At 41.6% G+C, this 26,866-nt stretch overlaps 1 protein-coding gene across 2 annotated transcripts; it reads left to right on the plus strand.

Moving 5' to 3' along the window:
- Positions 1-1,365: 1,365 nt before the first annotated feature.
- On the plus strand, positions 1,366-24,949 carry LOC125428954 (ATR interacting protein). 2 transcript variants are annotated; one of them, XM_048489635.1, is made up of 14 exons: positions 1,366-1,639; positions 2,588-3,146; positions 5,143-5,228; positions 8,870-9,040; positions 9,555-9,670; positions 11,703-11,860; positions 12,970-13,041; positions 16,041-16,170; positions 17,104-17,805; positions 18,731-18,879; positions 20,343-20,434; positions 21,055-21,132; positions 21,444-21,696; positions 22,737-24,949. In XM_048489635.1, exons 2-14 carry the CDS (start codon positions 2,732-2,734, stop codon positions 22,802-22,804), a joined length of 2,490 nt encoding a protein of 829 aa, XP_048345592.1. In that variant the 5' UTR covers positions 1,366-1,639; positions 2,588-2,731; the 3' UTR covers positions 22,805-24,949. The 2 variants fall into 2 exon arrangements, with proteins under 2 accessions (XP_048345592.1, XP_048345593.1); XM_048489636.1 differs by having other exon boundaries at positions 5,146-5,228.
- Positions 24,950-26,866: the final 1,917 nt, after the last annotated feature.

The raw sequence follows: 26,866 nt of genomic DNA on the forward strand, positions 1-26,866 counted from the left end.
TTGGTAACCCTGTACTCAAACCTTCCTGAACCTTCAGGTTGGATTCAGACTAAATTTTTCACTCACACAAAGTACATTAGTCAGTGCAGCAGAAATTTCCTGTCTCCTTTACCTCAGGGTTGCCAACCTCCAGGTGGTAGCTGGAGATCTCCAGGCAACACAGATCTCCTGGAGAAAATGGCCACTTTGGATGGTGGACTCTATTCCTCTACTCAAACCCTGCCCTCCTGTCTCCATCTCCAAAATCTATATGTATTTCACAATGTGAAACTAACAACTCTTCCCATCCCTCTCAGGTAGGGTTGCCAACTCTGGGTTGGGAAATATGTGGAGATTTTGGGGGTGGAGCCTGGGAAAGGTGAGATTTGGGGAAGGGAAGGAATTCTGCAGGGTATAATGCCATAGAGTCTACCCTCCAAAGCAGCCATGTTCTCCATGTGATCAACAGCAGATCTCCAGGTGCCACTTGGAAATTGGCAGCCCTACCCTATTAACGTCTCTGAAATGCTGTTCCTGAAACAATTTCAGGGAGGGCATGATGGGGTTTGAAGTAGGAAGAGGGAATTGGTATAAATTAACCCTTCCCCTTCCGTTATTAGAACACCTAAGTCTGGATCCAAACCTTATCCCAGGGATGCAGCTGAATATTATTGTTTAGTGGTGAAAAAAGGAAGGTACTCAGTACTTCGCTGTTTATTTCCAAGAACTTAACAGTATTATCGCTCTACAGGTTCAAGGGCTGTTTTCTGTCTTATTCAACCAGAGCAGGGGTAGGGAACCTGCGGCTCTCCAGATGTTCAGGAACTACAATTCCCATCAGCCCCTACCAGCATGGCCAATTGGCCATGCTGACAGAGGCTGATGGGAACTGTAGTTCCTGAACATCTGGAGAGCCACAGGTTCCCTACCCCTGAACCAGAGCCTCAGTACCCTCTGTCATCAGTCCACAATACTGGCATAATAGTTTTCTGCTTCACCAATTGCTATTTAGGGATCATAATACAGGGCACTATTTCTCCTCAACAGCGAACGAAACGTTTGCACAGCAACTCGAGGGAAGGATTTTAAGCAGTCGTGTGCACGTGAAGACCTGCGCGTGGGAGGCGGGCGAGACAAAATACGGCCAAGTCGGTGCAACAACAAAGAGGCAGGTTTCGTCGAGAGCTCTTAGTCCAGACGCCATGTTTGCCACTCTAACCAAACACAACCAGGATGCCCGGTCTGTAAACAAAAGAGCTGTTCTCTCGATCCACTCTCACCTCAGAGAGTGCCCCGCTAATAGGCCGGAAAAAGCTCTATTAACCAATTGCTGAGAGCCTTACATCGTGTGTCAACTTTCCCCGGTGTCTTCTACGTTCTTCCTCCATAGAGATACCCGGAGGTTGCGACCCATGCAGAGAGGAGACCATCGATTGGTTGATGCAGAGTGACAAACTGCTCACTATTCCGCGCGTGAGTTTGGGGGAGAAGCAGAGTGGTCGCGTTAGCGAGACGTTGTCTGTAACTTCCTTCGCCTATTTTTCTGGCAAGTCGCCATTGGCACTGTCACAGTGTGGCTTTGCATAATTGCAAATGAAGAGTCTGCGACGTGACTCTACTTGCTTCTTTTCGTCCGCTTCCCACCCTTTCACAAGTGCAGGTATAGTTATAATTTGTTCTTGGTAGAGTTAGATCTCCTGGTCCCTGAGGTCCCATTCATTCAGTGGACACATTTGTGCAGGGACAACTTGCAAAAGATTAGTGTACCAAGCAAAAGGGCATCTAACTTATTGTGGCTGGACAGTGGAAGAAGAGTGGAATGTAGAGGAGGAAGGGCATGTAAATAAATGGAAGGGTGCAGTGGGTAGGGAAAAGACAAATTTAAAGGTCTTATGCATAGTTAGTCCATCCCCTAAAGTTATGAGGTTGGCTAAACATTCGATTTCTGTCGGTTTAGACTGGACTAACTGCTAAGGAAAAAACTGAAAAAGTGATGGTTGGGAGGAGATACACTCTAAATATCTTGTGTTGTCATACATGGCAGCTGTTTAAATAGGTTGTTTCATGTTAAAGTTAATATCACAGTTCTTCGTAGTCTGACTGCAAACCTGTATACCCACAGCTGCCTTCGGTCTTTGAGATGAATTGCACTTCTATTTAATATGCACTTTTAGAAACAGGGCTGGTCTTTGAGGATGATCCTCAATAAGAAGAATAACAACAGTATTGGTTGTGGTGGGTTTTCCAGGCTGTGTGGCCGTGGTCTGGTGGATCTTGTTCCTAACGTTTTGCCTGCATCTGTGGCTGGCATCTTCAGGTGTGTATCACAGAGGGAAGTCTGTTACACACTGTGTCAGTCACAGCCCGGAAAACCCACCACAACCAGTTGAATCCAGCCGTGAAAACCTTCAACAATACAACAACAGTATTATTTTAAATCTTATATTTTTAAAAATGCATTTTGCAAATCTGAAATATCCTATAGTGAATCTGTTAAGCAATCATTACCTGTTGTTTTTGTTGTTGTTAATATATTGCCTTGCGATTCTCTTTAGATTTTTTTCTCTAATGCCCCAGAACAGTTACTTATAATTTCTGTCTGCTCTAGGAAAGAAGAGTCCATTAAACTGAGACAATGCCATGATGCCAGGGCTAGCCTGAGATTTTGAAGAGGAATGCAATGCCTCAAGACACCTCCAGCTTTAAACTATTTTGTATTGTCTGTATTTGCCAGGGTAATTGCTAATACAGAATGTCTGTGAACCACTTATTTGGGAATAAGAAAAGAAACAGCTCCATATTATATGGCATGGATCAGGCAAAAATTACTTCTTCATCCTCATCTTCCCAGGTAGCTACAAACCAAAGTAATATTGGAAACCATGCAGATGGCTTTCCGCCAAACAAGCGTTACAAAAGACTTGTTCCCAATGAGCAGAAAGAAATGGAAGATCCTTTTGGGGACAACAATGACTTTACAGCTGATGACTTGGAAGAAATAGATATTATTGCTTCCCAGGCGTTTACACAAAATTTTTCTTTGCCAACAAATGTGAAATCAGAATGGAATTCTGACGTATCTTCCCCACTGAATAACGACAGCAAACCTTCCAATCACATGAAACAATCAAATATCGCCCTCTCTACTGGCAGAAAATTCCAATTTGGTATGTGCAGTCTCCCTGCAGTTTTGCAATATGGACTGAGTATTTGTATTTGCGTCTGTATATAAATTCATAGTTGTTAGTCTGGAAGGATTGTAAGGGAAAAAAGTTTGCAATGCAACACCAAACATGGCTAAACAAGCAGGATTTTATCCATAAATGTTGGTATGTAAACTTACTGATTTTTATAGGCTATTAAAATGAGCACAGGCAACATAGGAAAATAAGCCTAGAAGTTAGAAGTTCCAGTACATGCCTGAATATATTAATTTAACATACATATACAATCACAAGTTTTCGGTATCTGAATATCAGTGTTGAACAGTTGTAGTTCTAAGAGGTTTAGGAGGAGTTGGATATACATGACCAGATTCCTTGTTCTGCACTTTGAGATTGCCAGCTAATTATGGGAAGTAGGTGCATGGAAAAGCATTGTGCATGAATGATGCAAATGGAATGTTCTGTCCTTTGCGGGGCTCATCTACCTATATAAATCATCCAGTAATGAGCTTGCATGTATGAGTCAACTCTTACCTTAAACTTATACTCTCACTGTCTGTGTGTCCTTATACACAAATGGCATATGAAATAGAAACAGGTTTTCCAAAATTTGGTCCAGCTTCCTTCACAAGTTAAACTTATTTCCTGGTAAGCAAATGTTTGCGTTTGGCCACTGAAAACAAACACACCACATTCACAGTTCCTAGTGGCAACAGTTAGAACACCTCACTATCAATGAGTAACAGAATAATTTTCAAACTGAAATGTAGAACAATTAAGAGATATATAGAAAGTTTGCTTTCTCATATTCTCGAGCAATGTTGAAAGCTGAAGTCTGAAAGACAAAATGCCATTCTGACAAGGTGATGTGTGAAATTTTCATAGTAATACCTCTTTGCAAACTGGAGGTTAAATCATCCTATTTTTTGTAGATAGCAGTTATGCACCCATTTGCACACATTTTGCATTTTTATGGAAAGGAGAGAGACTGAAGTGCATTCCACAGTGTGGAATATTGCAAATAGGCAGGAGTGGCTTGGATCCAGCAGAGCACTTACATGGGCAAAATGATTACTGCCCAGGGAGTAAAACTGTCTCACCTCTCTGCACGCACACACTGCTGCAGCTCAAAACAAAGACTGAAGTGCTGGGGGAGGACATTTTAGACTGTAGTGGGGTTGGGGTGAGAAGGTTGCATTAGTAGTAGAAAGTGCCAGCAAGTCACAGTTGACTTACAGCAATCCTATGAGGTTTTCAAGGCAAGAGAGGAACAGAAGTGGTTTGCCATTGTAGGCCTCTGCTTAGTAACGTGGGACTTCCTTGATCTCCAATCCAAAAACTAACCAGAGCCAAATATGCTTTCTAGATATGACGAGATCAAGCTAACCTGAGCTATCAGATGAGGAAACAGTTGCAGTCCACAGGTGGAAATCTCTTTTGTCCATAGAAACAGTGTTCTGAATCCAGTTCAGTATCTTTGAGCCAGACATCTAAGCCTGCATAAAGACAGCATTAAGAGATTGCTGTTTGAAGTTCATTTAAAAAAAATTATATTCTATGTAATCATGACTGTTATATTTTTCTAATTATTGAAGTATAAAATTCTGTTCTGTTTTTAAAAGTATCTTGTCCTTTTTAGATTCTGTAAAAGAATTGACATCCACTGAGGTGGATGGATTGGCATGAAGTTCAGTAGACCCTCCATGGTGTTCATAAATAGCGTCATATTAGGCTTTAACTCAGGAGGCCCAATGTGAAAGGGAGGGTTGGATGAAAATATGGGTGATGCTCATTAGTCTCACCTTCCTGATAATGACCTGGTTTGTTGGTAATATGCATGAATGCCAATGAAAGAAGAGAACTTTCTTGAGCCTTACGTTGATTCCTGTATGTGCTAATGTCTAAGCCTATGTATGCAAAGATTGTGAGTTTGTAGCCTCTGTTCACAAAAACACACATTTTTAATGTCTGGTACTGAGATCACAATAATTTCTTTCAGCAGGTTGTAGTACAGAGGAAACATCAACAAAAGATAAATTTAGACATGAAACTCTTCAAGCGCAATATGAGGAAGCTAAGAAAAAGGTTAGATTTTCTGTTTTACAAAGAAGACTTTGACGAAAGTAACTCATGTCCTGGGCTAACCTGGATAAATGCCTTCCTAAAGGCCAGTCTATCAGTACCTCAAAATAGTGTAAATTATGTGTACTGTTTGAAATCAGTATATGTGTGTATAGGCAGATTACAATTTTGTGGGGTAAAAAAATGTTCTGTTCACCCATATTAGATTACCAAAAAAATCTCTTAATTTGCTTGTAGCTTTGCTGAGTCAAGGAACTAGGTAGAACAAAACTGAAGTTAGTGGCAGTGGCCATAGCGAAGGACTTGAAATTCTTCTCAAGCTCTTGTTCTTAAAACAAGAAACAATTGACTATTAAATCCCATGTCCTAAAAACAATATAAAATACAAATGAATAAACTAAATGTTTTCAAAGGACCCTTTCCTAAGGCTGCAATTGCTAGCACTCTTTGAAAGTAAATTTCATTGCAATCTCTGGAGCTTTCTTGGAAATACATATGGTTAAAATGGAAGTTTATATCTTGGCATACATGGAGATGCATAAGTATAGTAAAGGTACATGCCCTGAAACTCATTAACTAAGATCAACACAAACGCCCTTGCTCCCTACGATTCTCCCCTACAATTCTCTTCCCATATTTTACCATTATTTTCTGTTGTCCTTCTTTGCCCTGAGAGAACTAAACTGCATGTTCAGCAACTAATGTTGGTCTAGGAAACCCAGCTGCTGTATCTTTCCTTCAAGATAGGGTAGTGTGATTTGTAAAGGAGAAGGTGGGGGGATGCCTATGTTTAATTTGTCTGTCTGCAGATTTTCTTGACACGTACTCAGACATCAGTCTGGTATGCCCAATTGGCTTGGTCAGTATAATTCATGGTGGTAGGGGAGAGTCTGGAAAAGATTGAGTGCAGTCTCTGCCCACAACTTCTTTCTTGCCAAAGAAGAAAAGAAGCAGCCAGAATTCTTATAATTGTGTTTTCCATTTTGTTTACTTATATTTCCATCTTCTTGTGTGTATGTTTTGCCCCCCCCCCCCCTTTGGCTATTGGGTTACTTCTGTTGTGTCTGCATTCTTTCTCCCTCCTGCTTTCTACTTCTGCAGTGTGGCTGACCACTCTGCCGTAGCATGCTTCTGTACTGGAGAGTGTGCACTATTTAACTGCAGTGATACTTCTTTAGAGAAAAGTGGGAAGGGGATAGAAAGACAAAGGTTGTGGCTGCATCCTTTAGCCCTGGAAGATACCAAGCAATACGGGGTGTGTGACTTGGATCTGTACTTTGAAGTCTCAAGCCCTTCAGTCTGTCACTTGCCTAGAAGCAGCAGCTATTTGCCTGAGTCAGCATGCGCAATCTGTGTGCAAATATGATTGGTTTATGAAGAAATGGTAGCTGGGATTGAGGGGATCAGGGCTTGTTCTGTGTTATATTATCTGATTCTTTTCTTGTGGCTGGAATAAATTTCTCTTCCTAATCTATTGCCTAATTTTATCCATGCTTACTTGGAAGTAAGTACCATTATTGTTAACAGGTGTTAGCCCCTTGCAAATGTGGATAGTACTGTAACTTTTTTTTTGCAGCTTCTTTTATTCGTATTTATTGGAAGTAAGTCCCACAAAGGTCATCTGGGCTTACTCCCAAGTAATGTTTCAGTCACAGGGCTGTAGCATCAGTCTGTGAAGGCAAGCTCCCCAGATCTAATAGGCTCTTCTGTGAATGAAGCATTAGCATAGGATTGCAGATCTGTTATGATTACAGAAGGAATGGAAAAAAATGGGGAAAAAGCTGAGTTTAAATTTGAGAGATCTGACCTGGCTGGATAGCCTCCGACGGGTTCCCGTCCAGTCCTAAATACCTTTCTGAGTCTGCCTGTAAAATGACAATGACCACTTTGTATGTTACCTTCAAGCAGGATAATAATCAGAGGTTACAATCTTCCCCTTTTTGTTTTTTAAAATCTGCTTCCACTGTAACGACGACAGTAAGAACATAAGAACATAAGAACAAGCCAGCTGGATCAGACCAGAGTCCATCTAGTCCAGCTCTCTGCTACTCGCAGTGGCCCACCAGGTGCCTTTGGGAGTTCACATGTAGGATGTGAAAGCAATGGCCTTCTGTGGCTGTTGCTCCCGAGCACCTGGACTGTTAAGGCATTTGCAATCTCAGATCAAAGAGGATCAAGATTGGTAGCCATAAATCGACTTCTCCTCCATAAATCTGTCCAAGCCCCTTTTAAAGCTATCCAGGTTAGTGGCCATCACCACCTCCTGTGGCAGCATATTCCAAACACCAATCACACGTTGCGTGAAGAAGTGTTTCCTTTTATTAGTTCTAATTCTTCCCCCCAGCATTTTCAATGAATGCCCCCTGGTTCTAGTATTGTGAGAAAGAGAGAAAAATTTCTCTCTGTCAACATTTTCTACCCCATGCATAATTTTATAGACTTCAATCATATCCCCTCAGGCGTCTCCTCTCCAAACTAAAGAGTCCCAAAGCTGCAGCCTTTCCTCATAAGGAAGGTGCTGCAGTCCTCAATCATCCCTCGTCGCCCTTCTCTGCACTTTTTTCTATCTCTTCAATATCCTTTTGAGATGTGGCGACCAGAGACTGAACACAATTATACTCAAGTCTTGGTCGCACCACAGCTATATAAGGGCATGACAATCTTTGCAGTTTTATTCTCAATTCCTTTCCTAATTATCCCCAGCATAGAGTTTGCCTTTTTCACAGCTGCCATACATTGAGTTGACATTCCCATGGAACTATCAACTAAGGCGCTTAAATCCTTTCCTGGTCTGTGACTGATAGCACTGACCCTGTATGTATGTGAAGTTTTGGATTTTTTGCCCTATGTGCATCACTTTGCATTTTGCTACATTGAACTGCATTTGCCATTTCTTAGCCCACTCACCTAATTTATCAAGGTCGGCTTGGGCTCCTCGCTTAATCCTTTGTGGTTCTCACCACCCTACATAATTTGGTATCATCTGCAAACTTGGCCACCACGCTACCCACCCCTACTTCCAGGTCATTTATGAATAGGTTAAAGAGCACTGGTCCCAATACGGATCCTTGGGGGACACCACTCCCTACATCTCTCCATTGTGAGAATTTCCCATTTACACCCACTCTTTGCTTCCTGTTTCTCAACCAGTTTTTAATCCATAGGAGGACTTCCCCTCTTATTCCTTCATTGCTGAGTTTTCTCAATAGTCTCTGGTGAGGAACTTTGTCAAAAGCCTTTTGGAAATCCAAGTAGACAATGTCCACTGGTTCCCCCTTATCCACATGCCTGTTTACATCCTCAAAGAACTCTAGTAAGTTTGTAAGACAGGATTTGCCTCTGCAAAAGCCATGCTGACTCTTTCTCAGCAGGTCTTGCTTTTCTACATGTTTTATAATTTTATCTTTAATGACAGATTCTACTACTAATGACAGTGGTGCATGATGTCCTTTTAAGCAGGAGGTGTGAACCCTTAAGTGTGGGGGGGAAGTGTGTGCGGGGGAGTTGTCTGGCTGACATTTGATGCTGCTTTCTCTCAATATTTCTCATATTTCTCAGTATATATATTGTTAATTACTGGTGAATGATAATACTTATAAGTAATTGTTAATTATGCGTGATATTTGGGTGGGTGAATTTTGCAGCTGCAAGAAATGCAGGATGAAATCCTTATTAAAAATGGGGAAATTAGAATTTTACGGGACTCCATGCAACAGATGGAATCTACGGTGGAGGAGCAGAGGAAAGCGCACATATTACTGGAAGAGGAGAAAGAGCAATATCTAAGAGAAAAAGAAAAGGAATTCTCTAAAAAGGTACCGCCTGCTTCTCATCAAAAATTAATGTGAAATATTCATATTAGAAACCTGTGCAGTTATTCCTGGTTGTGGTTTTTGGTACAATGGCTACTTAATAGTTTTGCTGATATTTCACTGGCAAAGCTGTTCGTATGCCCCAAGTACATATATTCTGGTAAAAGAGTAAATAAAGGCTTAAAACTGGAAGCACTAAATATTTTCAAGCTGGAATTATTTAAATTTCAGATGTTTTTAAAAATAAATCCCACCATAATATCCTTGCTATTCTTCCTATGTTTCTGAATGCCTGTTTTTTCCACAATTACTACACAAGATCTGTGCTGTGGGTACACAGTTTGTTAGCTTATTGATTTGGCTGTAAACTGGGATGACAGCCTGAACAAAAGTGTATGTGGTGTAATGGCAAAACAATGCTTTGGTGGTTGATTTCTAGTAACACTGGATATTCTTTAGTATTCTGCTTGTGTTGGTTTCACAGAGTTTCTAATATCAAGCAATTTATTCTTTTCAGTTACAGTCACTGCAGTCTGAGCTGCAGTTCAAAGATGCTGAAATGAATGAGCTGAGAACGAAGCTTTTGAACTGTGAAAGAATTAAGTCTGTTATACCTTCCATTTCATATACCAGGTATAAAATCTGCACATAGCGCTGCTGTTCTCGTTTACCAAAAGTAGTACACACATTCTTGCTAAACCCAAAACTAGCTAACTTCTGTAAAGAATGCAGGTTTGATTTTTAAAAACTGTATGTTATGGTCGAAATGTGTTATCATTCCCTTTTTGCTTTACTTTCATGTCTTACTGTAGCAGGATCAGCTACAGCAACAGTTGCTTTGCTCTTACCTGTTTGTACACAGAACTGTTTTGAAATGTAACTGAATGCATTCTTTTACTTCAGTTCTGATGCTTACCTGGAAATGGGAAGCTTTTGACATTTGTTAGGATGGCCAAAATGTCTTTTAAAACTCTGTATCAGAACTATGTAGGGATATGATCTTTCTTCCCTTGATCTGCATGAAGCTGTTCACTTTTATCTGTCCTACTGCTGAAAAGTAACTTCACAGTGGAGATCCTGCATTTATTCAAACACAGAATGTCCCTGACCATGTGAAATAAAACTTGAATCATATGTCATGTAAACACGCAATCCTGTAAATGTATTAATTCACTGCTACCTGTGACATGGGGAATAGATGAGAGAGCATAAGAATTGGTGTGTGTGTGTGTCTGATTTCATTGTAAGCTGAAACTTGGGGAGCAGAGCGGTGAGAGACGAACAAATGAGCTGATCTAAAGGAAGTCCGTGTGCTCTACTTCAGTGATATGCTATTGAAAATAACTTCTCCAGAAATGCTTTATTTAATTTATTTATTTATTGTTGTATTTATAAACCGCCCTCCCCCGGAGGGCTCAGGGCGGTGTACAGATAAATAGGTAGAGCACATTAAAATCAATAAAACCAAATTTAGATAAACATTAAATAATGGAAAAAGAAAGAAAGGGGAGACTGCACAATTTAATGTGCCTACTGGTAATTGGAAAGCCGGCAAGATGGAATTGGACAGACGAATGGTCTGAACCCAAACACCAGTGGAACATTTCTGTCTTGCAGGCGCTGTGGAACTGGTTAAGGTCCCACAGGGCCCTGGTGTCAGCTGACAGAGAGTTCCCAGGCTGGAGCCCCGGCCGAGAAAGCCCTGGCTCTGGTTGAGACCAACCTAACGTCCTTGTGGCCAGGGACCACCAGGAGATTACTTATAGAGGACCAAAGTGTCCTCCATGGGCAATATGGAGTGATGTGGTTCTGAAGATACAAGGGCCCCAGACTGCGTTGTGATATGTGTGCTGGTTACATCTAGGCTAGATGATGGCAGTGCTTCCTTCATGTAATTACCCTTGAAGGGTGTTTGGAAAATACCACTGGAACAGGATATTTTAGTGAGAACGCTGACTGGAGTGGGTGGTAGGATCTATTTCACTCCAGTCTGGCTCTATTTGCACTGTCTTCCAATTTGTTTCCAGGCTTAATTCAAGGTGCTGATATTGACATTGAAAGCTCTGTACAGCTTGGAGCGGGCATACATTAAGGACCTATATACCACATAAACTTTCTGACCATTACAATCGTTTTCAGGTGCTGTTTCAGGTGGCCCTGTCCTCTGAGGCTAGATGAGTGGCAACTTGAGAAAGAGCACTAAGATTTCCCTCCCCAAGAAGTTTCCTCTGTTCCCCCTCTGTCATTGTCTTCTGTCAGCAGATGAAGAGGGTTTTTTTCCGTCATGTGGCATTCCTAGATTGACTTTTCTTGTTTGTTTTAATTGTTGCTTTAACTTTTGTACAGTTTTAAAAGTTGATTTTGATGTCTTTTAAACTATTTACTGCCTCGATAGCTCTAGTTGGGTGGAAAGGAGAGGTCCAAATATTTTAAATAAATAAAACAAATCATGTATCATATGGTGTTTTCTTCTTATTGTGTTATTGTGTCAAGATTCTTCTTATTGTGTTATTGTGTTAAAATTCTCTAGGGATATGATTCAAGCACATTCATTTTGGAGTTATACTTCACTCAGAGCATTAACACTACATTTTGGGGTGGGGGAGTGGAAAGAAAACTACAATGTTTTTGTGTGGTTAATTCAAATATTTTGTTTAATTTTTAGTCCTAAGAAGAGCCCTTCTAGCATTGTAAAAATTGAAGGATGTGCTCAAAATGAAAAGCAAAGTTATCCTACAAAAGAGTCTTTTGGATCTGAGCTATCCCCCAAACCATCCTGCTCAAAAACCCTGGTATTTTCCCAACCTCTGTGCCTTAATAAAGGTAAGTAATATATTACGTTTGTGTTTTTGTGTATTTTTTTATGTTGGGCAAACATAAATATTGCTAGTATTCAAATTATTTCATGGGGTGCAGCAGAAATGGTTTATACTTGGAGTCCACTTAAAAATAAACTCTGATAAAGGTAATAGGATTTACATAAAAGAAGTTGTTTGCACTGAATGAAAACTTTGTTGCATTCCTTGTCTATTCAGTGTTTTCAGTGTGTTTTTTTCTCCTCTGTAAAGATTTTTATCACTGTTGCCTTACTTCCTTTCATACTCCACAACTTCCAGATAGCATAAATGATTTGTGGTTGACTACAGAAAGCCTTTGACCATTGATAGAGATCTAGAAAGGCTGTAGTAAATAGTTACAAGCTGTCTCAGAATGGTGTAGAAGGTCTTGCAGAAGACGTGTTTATATCCTGATATGGAGCTGAAATTGTGTCAGATGGCTGTCCCAGTAATTATAGTTCTTGGGATTGGTGATGGGAGAAGAAACAGCTCACCTTCCTGACACATATATTCCAGCCAAAGAATGAAATACATTAGGCATTAAATGTTTTGACAGTGCTTGCTCTTTGTTTATGGATTGCATGTGTGTGCTGCAGATCCATTAAGCGGTCTGCTCCAAACTGGAATTATAGCTCTCTGTTCTACAGTTTCACTAGGTCTTGACGAAACATGACCCTATCTGTTATCAGAGCTCAAGTTATATATTGTAATATATTGTTCACAGAATCATTTGAACCACTAGTGAGCATGCACTATGGTTTTATGCAGAATGTTAGCAAATATTGTTTCCTGGCCTTTTCATTTGGAACTGTGCGTTCAAATGTTTGCTGGTGGAGAAACTTTAAAATGAGTAGATGTATTCATGATTAATTGCACAAAATATAAACGTTCCTATTGGCTTACTAGTGCAGCAAGATGCGTTTAAATCCACTAAAATGTTAATGTATTTGTGGGGTGTTGTTAAGTCCTAAGCATGTTGAAGAGAGATATCAGCAGCAGTGTTTGTTGTTGTGGGATACAAGGCAATTTAGATAGAATTAAAAACCTGAAAGAGTTTTGCTATAAACTTAAATTACAATAATGGTTTCTTTCCAGACAGCAAAAAGCCCAGCCTTGACACTAAGCTTGTGAAGCAAGAAATGAGTTACATCTGTGCTCAGAGACAAGGTAATGCCTGTTCTCCAATTAAACAATCCTTTAGTTATTATTATTTATTAAATTTATATTCCAAAGTTCCCAACCACAGTCGGGCACAGGGTGACATATGTTGGAACATGTGCTTAGATGGGACATGATCTATTTGACAGTTGGACACTCCCTCCTGCTAGTGCCGTGTGTAAATCAGTGCAGTGTGCATAACCAAGTAACGTGTGCAAAGACTGATATGGCATGGGCATCGGATTGGCACCTGGTTTGTATATTAGTAGACACAGTCCACTCAGTGGAAGGAGCTTGGAAACAGCTGTGTCTGGCGGAGCACTTTGGTGGTGGTTAGCAAATAAACGGATCTGAACGGTGACTGTGTGTCTTGCAGTTCTTGTTTGCCTTGCACCCCTCAAGGTGTCCTACTCTCGTGTAAGCCGCTGCTTCGACAGGTTATGGGCCCAGATTCTGCCCTTACTCGAGAGTAACTGTTTTTGTTGCTGTGTGCGAAACAGTTCCGGCTGCACCATGGCTGCTTCTTTTGCCGGTTTGCCTTTCGAGCGGCTGACAGAGCACAACTATGTGACCTGGTGTTTGAAGATGAAAGCCTATCTTCTGCGTGAGGATTTGTGGACTTTTGTGTCAGCTCCCTTACCCGCGCAGCCCTCCGCGTTGGAGATAAGAGCTGAGGAGCGGGCAAGAGCATCCACCCTCTTCGCAGTAGAAAGCTCCCACCTGCTCTATATCAAAGAGCGCGCTTCTGCATCCGAGGAATGCTGGAACTTACTCAGAGGCGTCTACCAGCGTGAGTCTGTTGGAGTGAAAGTCTTACTAACAAGACAGTTGCATCACCTCAGGCTACGGAAGGGTGACTCCGTCTCTGAGCACCTACAGAAAATCGCGAAGCGTTATTTTCTGAGCTGGCTGATCGTGGTCTGCTTTATGAGGACTCACATAAAGCCTACCTGCTGATTTAAATTAAACGCTGGACGATTCGTGGGGAGTCGTTGGTCAGCAGCCTCCAGACAGTTCGCGGATGCCACCTTGACTCTGGACTACGTCACCTCGAAGTTGCTGGACTGCGCATGCGACAGAGGGAATTCCAGAAGAGCGTTGCCGAGCCTCAGAGGGAAACAACTCCTGAGAGTTCGTCCGTCGTGCCTGCTGTTTGTCGCGACCAGGCGTTGCTACCGGTGTGGAGCTCCTGGCCACTTGGCAAGAGCATGCGTGAAAGTGCTGGACCGACGGAAGCCCAAACAGAGACAGAAGAAGGGTCCTGGGAGAGGGACTCTGCCTCTTCTTCGTCTGCTTTTTTGGTTACGTTGTGCACTGACAAGGACAGAGATGGAACTTGGCTCATTGACTCTGCCTGTTCTATGCACATCGTGAACCGTGAGCATTTGCTTACAGAGGATCAACGTACCCCAGACATCAAACACGTGTGTTTGGCAAACGGGACTCCAGTCTCTGTGGAGAAGCAAGGAACAGCTTACGTGCCTGCTTTGCATGGACACATTAAAAATGTCCTTTATGCGCCCCTGTTTGATTTCTGTTTGCTCAGCGTCGCTAAAATGGCGACAGATGGGTATGTTGTTACTTTTGCTGATCAAACATGTACAATATCTAAAAATGAAGTTGTGTGTGCGCAAGGGAAATTGTTAAATGGCTTGTATTATTTAGAACACAGTGATAATGGTACTGTCTGTATGTCTGAGAAGGTAGCAAATGTGTCAACGTCTAATGTTCCTCCTCATGACCAATGCATTCATTATTACCATCGTGTGTTTGGACACATGAACTTCAGAGCACTAGCCAACCTAGTAAAGGTGTGCGGTCTGAAGGTAAAACCCTGCAAAAAGTTTTTGGAGTGCTCTGTGTGTGGCAGAACGAAAGTGAAGGCGTATCCTTCAACTGCCAGAAGCACCAGAGAGTCTGTCCGTCCACTCCAACTGGTCCATATGGATCTTGCAGGACCGTTCCAACTCAGTCAGGGAAAAGCGAAGTACCTAATGGTTCTGTGTGACGATTTTAGTAGGTACACGTACTCCTTTTTCCTAAATTCAGTCCACTCAGTGGAAGGAGCTTGGAAACAGCTGTGTCTGGCGGAGCACTTTGGTGGTGGTTAGCAAATAAACGGATCTGAACGGTGACTGTGTGTCTTGCAGTTCTTGTTTGCCTTGCACCCCTCAAGGTGTCCTACTCTCGTGTAAGCCGCTGCTTCGACAACATACACACATTTCAAACAATATACAACAATAAAATCATAACATTCATTAAAACGAACCTTGCCATCTTAATCTAAAAAGATCTGGGGGATGGCATAACAATCAAATAATATTACAAATGGCAAACCACATATCTAACACCCTATAAAACATCAACCCCAGCTCTGCACAGTCCCTTTACTGGGGACTGTCTGAGTATGGGGAGAAGATTAAGAGGAGGGAATAAAGTGAGATGTAATATGGGCTTTGATGGTAAGTGGCTGTGTTGTTTGATTGGGACTGGGATTGCATGACAGTACAATACTCCAGTTGATTTCAGTGAGCTTAGACTGAAGTTACCTCTACACGGGATTGCACTGGGAATCTACTCCAGGTAGCAGCATAACATGTTATTCTCTACGTTTGGTAGAAACCCAGAGTATTTGTAACTTCTCTGACTTGCAAGAGAAAGATGTCCAATTGCATGGTTGATTCATCCTACACTGGATCAAGAGACAGTTCGTATCTTTAGCTTCCTAACTTCTGCCTCTCCGATTTTTGTTTTTCTTCTAGTTTAGCTTCAGTTGTTTCATCATTCTGAGGACAAAGCTCAGACATATCCTTTGTGGGTGTGGAGATGTAGACATGTGTGTATTTAAGTGTTACTCTTCTCCTCCCTTACTGAATTTGTCTTTGCCCATGAAAACTGGGCCAACATTTTAATGTTTTCCACTCCACTCCTAAATGCAACTACTTCAAGAAAGTTCCTCACTTCTGTGGTAATAAATGATGTCTCTTGAATGTTGGTTCTGTCTGCAGGTTCTATCTTGGTAACAGCACTGATGAAGCAGCCGATTGTTGAGGGGTCATCTTTTGGACTCTGTCATCTTCTTAGCAGTAATATTGAAGCTCCACCTGGGCCTATCCTGCAGCCTAATTCACTTAGCACGTACGTCTAAACTAATCATGATCTTAATAACAACTGTACCAACATAACACAAACTGCAAACAATTCACAAGATCAGAGGAAAATATAGTTATACATTTACATAGCCTGGCTTCAGCCCAAAGATGTGAAATTAGGTAGCTAAACAGTTATTTTGTAGCCGATTTAACAATGCTAGCTTTCCTCTCTATTAGAAAATGGCATTTAGAGATGTGAAAATGTATGGATGGGGAAAAAAACAGTATACTTAACAGTGTATTCATAAATGGAGCTGGTACCCTTCTAAGCCCATTGACTTTGCATAGGAAGTCACTGTAGGTTTGAAGTAAGGCATTTTAACCTTCATTTGTTTCTGTGGGAAAGTTGAGAAGCTACTTAAAATAAGGACCTAGGCAAAGAAAGAAAGGAAGGAAGGAAGGAAGGAAGGAAGGAAGGAAGGAAGGAAGGAAGGAAGGAAGGAAGGAAGGAAGGAAGGAAGGAAGGAAGGAAGGAAGGAAGGAAGGAAGGAAGGAAGGAAGGAAGGAAGGAAGGAAGGAAGGAAGGAAGGAAGGAAGGAAGGAAGGAAGGAAGGAAAAAAAGAAACTCGGAGTAATTCTTAATTCAGGTCTATTTATGAAGAGGTTTCCAGGAGTAACTTGGAGGAAGGTTTTTTTGGTATTTTTAGTGTAGTTCTTTATTGACATGTCCCTTGACTGCTGTACAGTATTTTATGTATGTGTGTATTACAATGAGTTAAAGGATACACAAATAAGAATAACTCATAACTTGCACCTATGTTTAATACCGTTGCTCATTCTATATAAAACAGAAAAGTTGCAAAAGCAAATAATGTTCAATTAATCAAATCCTAGTAGAGTACAAATAAAAAGTGGTTTAGGTGAGAGGGTGACATATGTCATGTAGTGTTTAAATTTCTGGGGATTTTTTTCCACCTAGAGGATGTACAGGAATCTACAGTGATAGGAGTTCCTGCTCTGAAGAACAGGAAAGGCAAGAGGAGGAATCATTGAAACTTGCTAAAAAACTTGCTGTAACTGGGCTGAGTTTGATTGCTATGGATGACGGCTCATTGGACAAAAGCGCCGAGGAGAACAAGAGACGAATATCCCATCTTAAATGCTATAAAGTCCCCGGGGCAGTTCACCTGCTTCCTCTTCTGGAACATCACATTGGTGCATACTGTCAAGCCCTTCAGTTAACGTTGAAGACTGGAAGCACTTCTTCTGGAAACCAGTCGGCTTCTTCCAGAATTTCTTCAAATACAAGATCAAGTGTAGATGATTTTCAAGCTAACCTGGAAGAGTTTGCACTTGCATCTCTGGGCATTCTTTATTACTTGGTATTTTACAGTTGGGATGTTGTTTGTACACTGCTTTCCTGTAATAGGACACCAGACCGTGATTTGGGAGGTATGGAAATTGTGGAAAAGGACAGAACTGTTTCTTGTCTTCAAGAGCCCAACCCAGAACTAGATGATACTAACAATGACAGATACCAACATCCTTTGTTTAAAAGCCTGTTGTACCTCTTGACTTCATGTACTTCAGCAGTAGGATGTCAAAGGCATTGCATCCTAAATCAGTGCCTCAAAATTCTGTTGAAATTAGCTGAAAAGTCAACGGTGGACTTACTAATGAGGTAAAATCAGCTTCAAAGCAATGCCACTGTTTTTATTTCTAAACTGTTTCTTGTTGCCTGCCTAAGAAAGGATGAGATTCTTGTCACTATATTAGTGCCTCAGGATGATGCCAGTTTCTCTCTGTATCTTGAATGTTAAGAGTTCTCTGGTGGGGAAAAGTAAAACTACAGACCTGTGACTGTTATTTGATAGAATAGTAGGTTCCATTTTAGCTTAGTTGGAAGTAGCTCTAACAGCCCAATACAAAGGAGTGGGGCAAATGGAGTTTTGGCAGCAGTGCAGCCTTGTGCTGACATGTGTGCCCACCCTACTGATATAAGGGGCAAACAGGCCAGCAGAGAAGACAAACATGCAGGTGGGTGGGCGCTGCACAGCTCTGCGGTGCCCGAATCTGAAAGAGCCTGCTGCCCTGCAGCTCCGCTGATGTGCAAGGCCACACCAACACAGGAGGGTGTGGGCTTGGGCCATTCCCAGGGGTGGAGCTGACTTTAGTGGGCTTCCCCCAAGCTCTTAACCCATTGTTGCCCCCCACCCTGGCCGCAAACATATGTCATCAGAAAGTGTGGCGTAAGTCAATTTGTGAACACGAGAACAAGCTGTGTTTGCTGTCCTTCCAGTTGCGTATGTGAAGGCAGCCACTTCACCCACTTGTTGCTAGAGAATCTTATTCTGTACAGTAAATATATTTCAAGGCTGATGCATTAAACATGCAACATATCCTCCACCTGGATGTGTATTAAGTATATAGGGAGGATTTAGGCACATAAACAGTTCAGGTGCTGCTGCAGATACCATCTGTTCAGATTCCTAACAATACTGTGTCTTGCTATGGAAATGGTTTTGGATACCTTAGAAGAGATAATTTCTTGAAGCCATAAGCTTTATTATGGTTTCTAATTTATTTGGGCTTTTTTCCTTTCAAAGCTTCTCGCCTTTGCTGAATATTCAAGCACAGGCCCTTCTCCGGTGCATATCTTCTGAAGCTCCCGTGTTTGCTGTCCATTTGATAGTTAGGCTGTCAAGTTTGCTTGTTGAACACCAGGAGTTAGCTGCTCAACTCTGTACTGCTTCAGGTGAGAGAGAATCTTCACAGTGTTACTGCTTTTTTAGAAAACCGATCTTGGAAGTGTGCAGTGAATATGTAGGCTGTAGGTTATTGTACAAATTTTGTTTTTATATTTTCCACCCTAAGCAACATTAGCTGCTACAAGACTTCAGTAATATTGAACATTGTTTTAAATTTCTGCATCTAAAATTCCTCCAAAGAGATCAGAGTAGATATGATTCTCCATTTTATAATTCCAGCTTTCTACCTCTGGAGTAAGTTAGGCTCTGACAGATTCCCTCTGGGCTGCATGTCAGAATGGAACTGTGAATCCAGCTCTCCTTCATAGTCCACCACCATACACACAAACATGGGCTCCCTTAAATGTTATGCCATTTATCAGTATTCAGAGCCTCAATTTAAATAGCCATGCATATACATCCAAAAATAATCTCAGTCCAGAAGAAATGTTACTGGTCTGTACTGTGGTATCCATGTACCACAAAGTATTTTGACAAGTATTTCTGACAAGCCGTAATGTTGGAAGGAATTGTTACTTATCCAAGACAAGTAAATGAGTGGGCAAACGCCTGTTTGCACCAACACATTGTATGTGAACAATGTATTCTTTGTACTACCTTTATCATTTGTGGAGAGCAAGGATTTTGCAGGATGAGGTAGACATATGACTTTGGCAGCTGGCATAGCAGTACCTGGTCCTATCTATCAATGGTTGGAACACTCTGCTTTGTTATGCAGATGGAAACCCCAGTGGCATACTGTGTGACAGCTGCTTCTTTCTTCTTGCACCTGGGCAGAGAGATGGACTAAGGAAGAAAGAAGTGCCAAATCTCTTATTTGTCCGTCTGTCACCACTGTAAAAACTCCTCAGAGCCAGTGTAGTTTATGTTCTGAAGTGATGGATTAGGACCTGGGAGACCTGTGTTCAAATCCATGTATTGTCATGAAGCTTGTCAAATGATGTCTGTGACGGTAAATTGGGAGAAGAAGAGCCACATATACTGTTCTGAGCTGTTTGGAGGATAGGATAGAAGGTACCTGTCTGTCTGCACTAGGCACTGCCTTGGCACAGTGCTTGCTGCTCTCAGAGGCAGTGGCCCCGCCTGATTTCTTTTCCAATGGAAGTTTCATAAAGTGAGCAGGGAGTTTGGTTGGTGGGTGGACAAAGGCAGGGGCAGGAACTCCACTTGAAGTCCATTACCAAGATTGTTTTAGGGAATGGTCTTATCGATTCTTCCTGTTTGCGCCTTTCCCCCTTTCCCTCTTTTTTAATAAGGCACTTTTAAGGTAGATTCCGAGTGTGATTTATAGTATCTAATTTTTTATACTGAGTGCTCAAGTAGCCAGTGAAGGGCACTGTGCTAAAAGCAACTCAGTAGTAGTTTTAATGTTTAAGGTATTGCAATAACATTACTAATTAATAGTACTGAAATGCTTTACATCATTTTTACTATATATATATGTATACAGAAAACTGCCTCCTCTTGGCCCTGTACATGTACATCACTTCACGACCTGATAAATCGACATCTGAGATGCTTTGGCTTCAGTTGGAACAAGAGGTAAAGGATTTTTTAAAAGTAAGAGTCTGGATTGCTGCTTGTAATTCAACAGGAAATGCCAAAGGAGCTACTTCTTGGCAACAGTAAATTATCCAGCACTGATTCAAACTCAGGGAATAAAACTTTGGCACAAATCCAGATGCCACTCAAGTAACATTAGTATAGAACCTAATAGTATCAGTCATAAACCTCAGAGGTTCATTCACTTATTCCATTGTGGAATAAAGACCATTACTTGCCAAAAGCATTGTTCTGTCTATACAGGACAAATCGGTCAATCCACATGTAAAAGAATCTGGACACAAATGTAGCATAAAAATAAGTGTTCAGAAACCTGTTAGAAAGCATTTAATTTTCGTGGAAACCCTGTGGCTTACCAGAAAGTCACCAGGATCCAACAAAAGAACTCCAAAGAGATAACTTCAGGTTCAGATTAGAGAACAAGGTTGCATAATGAACAGGAATTTGAACCTGGGTCTTGCCAGGCTCAGTCCAGTTCTTTAATGACCATGTCACATGGACTGTATGTGTTCTTGTAAGAACAGATTAAAGCTTATGTTAATTTTGGTGTTTTGCTTTTGTGTTGTTTTGATTCAAGAGCTTGTTTTTTTTACTCTTAGACTGTTCGCTTCCTAACCAAATGTATGCAGTGCTGTAGTATTTCTCTAGTTGGAAGAGACTGTCAATGCAATCGTGAGGTAAGCTACTAACACGTTGACCCCAACATTCAGTAAAGGTTCTATGGACATGAAAGTTCATAAGAGTACATGTTATGACTTACAGGCAAATGCTGCTTATTTTAAAGCTGACAAGTTTAATCAATCCATAATGTACTAATGTTAGTCATGGAAGTTTTACCTCAGTAGCCCTTGTTTTTTTTCCTAATAAGCATGTTGCTTTTGTGTTGAAACACCATCACTTACAACTGTGAGTGGCCAAATTGGCAGCCGTGAAAATCTTACATCTAAAACATGTGAATGCGAGAACTGTGTTGTGTTTTCCCTTGCAGGTAGTGAAGGTCCTTATTGTAATGTTACATAGACAGTGGCTGACTGTCAGAAGGGTGGAAGGAAACTTGTGTGATGCACGTGGAAGGCAAGTTGTTCAGTTTTTACGGGACGCTGTTTTGCTCTTGCACAGTCTGTCTCAAAAGGATAAACTGTTCCATGATCATTGCCTGGAAGTCCTTCATCAGTATGATCATGTCATGCCTGGAGTCAGAACCATCCTTAAAAAAGTTCCCAATTTGAAAGCCTGTGAAGGTAAGCCTGCTCATGTTATAAGAATGTACAAAGGACAGTCAATTAAAGCAATTTAATGTGTTGTCGAAAGCTTTCACGGCCGGAATCACTGGGGTGTTGTGTGGTTTCTGGGCTGTTTGGCCGTGTTCTAGTAGCATTTTCTTCTGACGTTTCACCTGCATCTGTGGCTAGTATCTTCAGAGGATCTGATGGTTGTAAAGCAAGTGGAGTATCTATACCTGTGGAATGTCCAGGGTGGGAGAAAGAACCATTTGCCTTTACACTTGTTAACCATGCTTAATGAGAGGCTGGGTAAGCTCAGACTCTTTGTTGCTAACCTTTACAGTCCCTGCAGGAAATCTGCAGGAGTACAAAATAAAAGTTTAACTATTTTATTATAAAAGGTAAAAATAATAAACTTACAAAAGCACACAATCAAAGCAGCAGAGAATTCACACAGATAGATAGATAGTGTTGAGTGGACAGGTCTGGAATAGATTGGAATTTTGTGGGGGAAGACTATAAGTACCTTATCCTGAAGAGGGGGTCCAGAAAAGCAGAGTCCAGTGTCCAAGGGAAATCAGATGGGATGCAGCACAACTGAACCAAATGCTGGCTCAGAAGTACTGGGCACTGAGTGTCGGGTAGATGCCTGTTTTATAGGAAATATTGGGCCCTCTAGCCAAAACAGAGCTTAATCTTTCTGGACAAAGGAGGGCTTTTGTCTTCCTGGGGAAGACAAAGAGGAACATTACACTTAAGTATTTGGATAGTTAAATTAATGGATGTGGTCCTTGGCTTAATGGGCTAAGCTTGGAGTGCCTGAAGGTGGGGAAGGAACTGACATAATCACAGCTATAAGACATAAGAACATAAGACGGTGGCAATGCAAGTAAGGTGGTCTTTGGAGAGTAGTTAGTTGAAATTAGAAAAATGAGATTAGTTTCCTGGGAGGATGGCTGGCAGGAAGTTGTGTTAGTCCATGCCCAAAATAATTTTGAATATGTGAGGTCAACTTTTAAGGTCTTGCACTTATAAAATATATATGAACTCTCTTCCAGAGCTTGCACTGGATGAACTGTATCCGTTGGAAACAGAAACTGATGATCAAGAAATGGATTGCAGCTAATCTTATATCAGTAACTTCCCAGAAAAGTATAATTTTTGAAATTTAACTAGAATGCAACTTTTTTTCTTTTAGTAAGAACTGAAAAATAAATGAAAAGCCAGCCAATTTACTATAAACTGCCAATGTAAGCATTATGTTGAGGCTTTATTGGATGGATTTCCAGTCAAATTCAGAATAATGCAACACTGATAACTGAAAAATGTGTTATTAACATAATGAATCTGAAAAGCTTTGTATTTTTTTAAAGAGTAACTGTGTGTGGCATTTGGAATGCTGTTTTCTCTAGATCTCAAATGGCCCAATTCAGTTGGGGGGTGAGAGAGCTAAATCCACTTGACCAGGCAGTGTAGGCCTTTGCTGACACATTTGCCCCATCCACCAGCGCTAGGGACACCCATGCCAGCAGAGATGGCAAAGGCGCTCATGACCTCAGCTTCACAGCAGTGAAATCTGGAAGTCTGTGCTGCACTGTCGTCCTGATCAGATGTCAGCATGGGAGGGGCAGGCTGGGGTGTTTCCAGGCCTGGAGTTGATGCTGGTTGGCTTCCACCCCAGGTATGTGGCTAGCTGCACCATGGTCTGAGTCCTGGACTTATGCCAAACCTTTTGGTGGTATAAGTCCTTTAAATCCTATGGAGGGCTTTCCAGCGGTGTGTGTGTGCCTTTTTCTTTCTCCCTGTGCTGCCAGAAAGCCCTCTGGAGACGACAGGACGGTGCCACAGTGGCACTATCCCTGGCCACTGGGGGCTCTGGCTTGGACTGAAAGGCTGTAGTCCTGTGCACTTTTACCTAGGAGTAAGCCCAATTGAATAAAATTAGGCTTAAGTCAATGCACGTAGGATTGCTTTGCAAATATTTAGGAACTTTCTCTTCAATATAATGTATATTGTTTACAATGCATGTATGATTAAACAGAAAGCAGTTTTTAAAAACAAATCTTTTAAACACATATTTCACATACTTATTTTCAGAGTGCTCAGATTTTTAAAAAACGGGTTTTCCATCAAACAGTTTGATATATATAATTGTAATATGCACATTAAAGTGGTTTTCAAACTTTGGAACAACATGTACATAACATGGAAGATGCACCAGTCCTAACAATGTCATGCTAAAGCGCGATAGGCAGTCCCTGGCAGATGTGCCAACAGCAACACGCCAGACCCAGGGCCAGAGCTCTGCCCAAGTGACTGAGGCACTGACAGAACTGCTGAGGGCCCTCAGTGCCGAAGGAGACAAAACGCTTATGCTCATCATTATCTCCCAGACTTGCCCAGGCATTTTCAAATCCCAGGTGAATTCCTGAAATACTGTTGCCGCTATTAGAGCTCAGCTGCAGCTAGTGTCTCTGACAAGGTGCACCTCTAATTTTGCCCTCCTAATTTGGCTTGCTGGCACACCAGCATTATTACAGATTGACATTGCATTTTTCAGCACTTCAAGCCAAAAAAATTTCTTACCCCTATGCAAAAGGAAAATGGGAGGGAACACTATTTGTTGTTCCCTCTGTTGTTCAGGTGATGAGTTTCAAGCACATTCACTTGCCCTGTGTCATCGCTCCTTTCTCATCTTATTCATTTTTCTGGGTGTCAAATTTTCGGGGTTATCGTTTGCAAAATGACGTAATAGTTCCAGAAAGTTGAATGCTGAAAACTTTTTGATATAATCTTCTCTGTGATCTTTGAATGTGTAAAGAAATGAAACATAAAGAAAATATGAAGGGGCAGCATATCAGGACAGCATACAGTGACATAAAAGCAAACCATTGGCATTGGTAGAGGAATAATCCCAATGATGGGGAGATAGGAGGGTCTTCTCAGTAGTAACTGTTCAGCTAATTAACACAAACCTGGTAACCTGCTATCCCAAAACTCAGGTTCATTTTCTACCTCCTTCTGTATTTACTCCAGAATGTTGGAATCTCCCTTGTGTGTACTCCTTCATGGAGGTCCTTATGGGCCTGCAGAAGCATCTGTTTTCCTTCAGCCTCTGAAGAAGAACAAATTTGGAAAAACTTTTGTAAAAAAAATTCTATTTACTAAAATTAATGTATGTCATTTATCAGTGGTACTGCTGTATCTCTTTATGCAAGAATGCCGTAGCTGTATTTTTGAAGAAAAAATATATACAATGTCTTAGATGCTTGCTGTGCAGTTACTATGTTTTTTTTTGTCATTTCTGGTTTGAGCAGTAATCACTCTCAAACCTCAGGATAACACAGAAGTGTTTTCAACATGAGGACAAGTTTGGGTAGTTTGCTTACTGCTTATTACTGTTACTGAATTCAAAATCCAGCTGTTCTACTACAGACCAACAGAGCTCTTTACTGCCTGGAAATGTCCAGCCACAGACCTCTAGGCTTTCTGTTCTTCCCGACATTTCAAAGCAAACCAAGTTTCGGAAGGACTGGAGAAAACAAGCTGGGAAAAACTGGGGCAGTGCACGAATGCACTGTGACACTATAGGGAAGCAAGGGGGAAATGCCAGTCACAGATGCAGGTGAGGCGTCAGGAGAAAATGCTACTAGAACACGGCCATACAGCCCAGAAACCACAAAAAACCCTACTTCAGCACGATCTGGGGAAATTACATGTGGCAACAGCGAGAGCTACTGTCCAGATGCACTTAAGAACTTACCCTGTTGGTTTAACTTACAGATCTTTTTGCACATGTTTACCTCTACTAGTGATACCAGTGCAACAACAGTATTTAACTATGAGCCAACAAGGAAAAAGCTGCCTTTGAAAGGGGGAGGGTAGCCTATGGTCACTATTTAGAGGGGGCAGAGTTACAGAGTTCTCACAATGGAGAGATGTCGGGAGTGGTGTCCCCCAAGGATCCGTTTTGGGACCAGTGCTCTTTAACCTATTCATAAATGACCTGGAAGTAGGGGTGGGTAGCGTGGTGGCCAAGTTTGCAGATGATACCAAATTATGTAGGGTGGTGAGAACCACAAAGGATTGTGAAGAGCTCCAAGCGGACCTTGATAAATTAGGTGAGTGGGCTCAGAAATGGCAAATCCAGTTCAATGTAGCAAAATGTAAAGTGATGCACACAGGGGCAAAAAAAGTCAGAAACTTCACATACACGCTACAGGGGTCAGTGCTATCAGTCACAGACCAGGAAGAGGGATTTAAGCGTCTTAGATTGATAGTTCATGGGAATGTCAACTCAATGCATGGCAGCTGTAAAAAAGGCAAATTCCTATGCTGGGGATCATTAGGAAAGGAATTGAGAATAAAACTGCAAAGATTGTCATGCCCTTATATAAAGCCGTGGTGCGACCGCACTTGGAGTACTGTGTCCAGTTCTGGTCGCCGCATCTCAAAAAGGATATTGAAGAGATAGAAAAAGTGCAGAGAAGGGCAACAAAAAAGGATGATTGAAGGGACTGGAGCATCTTCCCTATGAGGGGAGGCTGCAGCGTTTGGGACTCTTTAGTTTGGAGAGGAAGTGACTGAGGGGGGATATGATTGAAATGCACAAAATTATGCATGGGGTAGAAAACGTTGACAGAAATTTTTCTCTCTTTCTCACAATACTAGAACCAGGGGGCATACATTGAAAATGCTGGGGGGAAGAATTAGGACTAATAAAAGGAAACACTTCTTCACGCAACGTGTGATTGGTGTTTGGAGATAATGCTGCCATGCAGGAGGTGGTGATGGCCACTAACCTGGATAGCGAAAGCTTTAAAAGGGGCAACTTGACAGATTTATGGAGGGAAAAAAGTCGATTTATGGCTACCAATCTTGATCCTCCTTGATCTGAGATTGCAAATGCCTCAACAGACCAGGTGATCGGGAGCAACAGCCGCAGAAGGCCATTGCATTCACATCCTACATGTGAGCTCCCCAAGGCACCTGGTGGGCCACTGCGAGTAGCAGAGAGCTGGACTAGATGGACTTTGGTCTGATCCAGCTGGCTTGTTCTTATGTTCTTACATTTTGTACCTTCCTTCTTTAGCCCTTCTATGGGTTTTATTTCACGCCTGAAATGTGTTGTAGGTTTAGGTTGTGGCTGAGCCTGGAAGAGCGTGCGTGTGCTGTGAAACAGGGGGCC

This window comes from Sphaerodactylus townsendi, linkage group LG03 (assembly GCF_021028975.2).
Source record: "Sphaerodactylus townsendi isolate TG3544 linkage group LG03, MPM_Stown_v2.3, whole genome shotgun sequence".
NCBI lineage: Eukaryota > Metazoa > Chordata > Lepidosauria > Squamata > Sphaerodactylidae > Sphaerodactylus > Sphaerodactylus townsendi.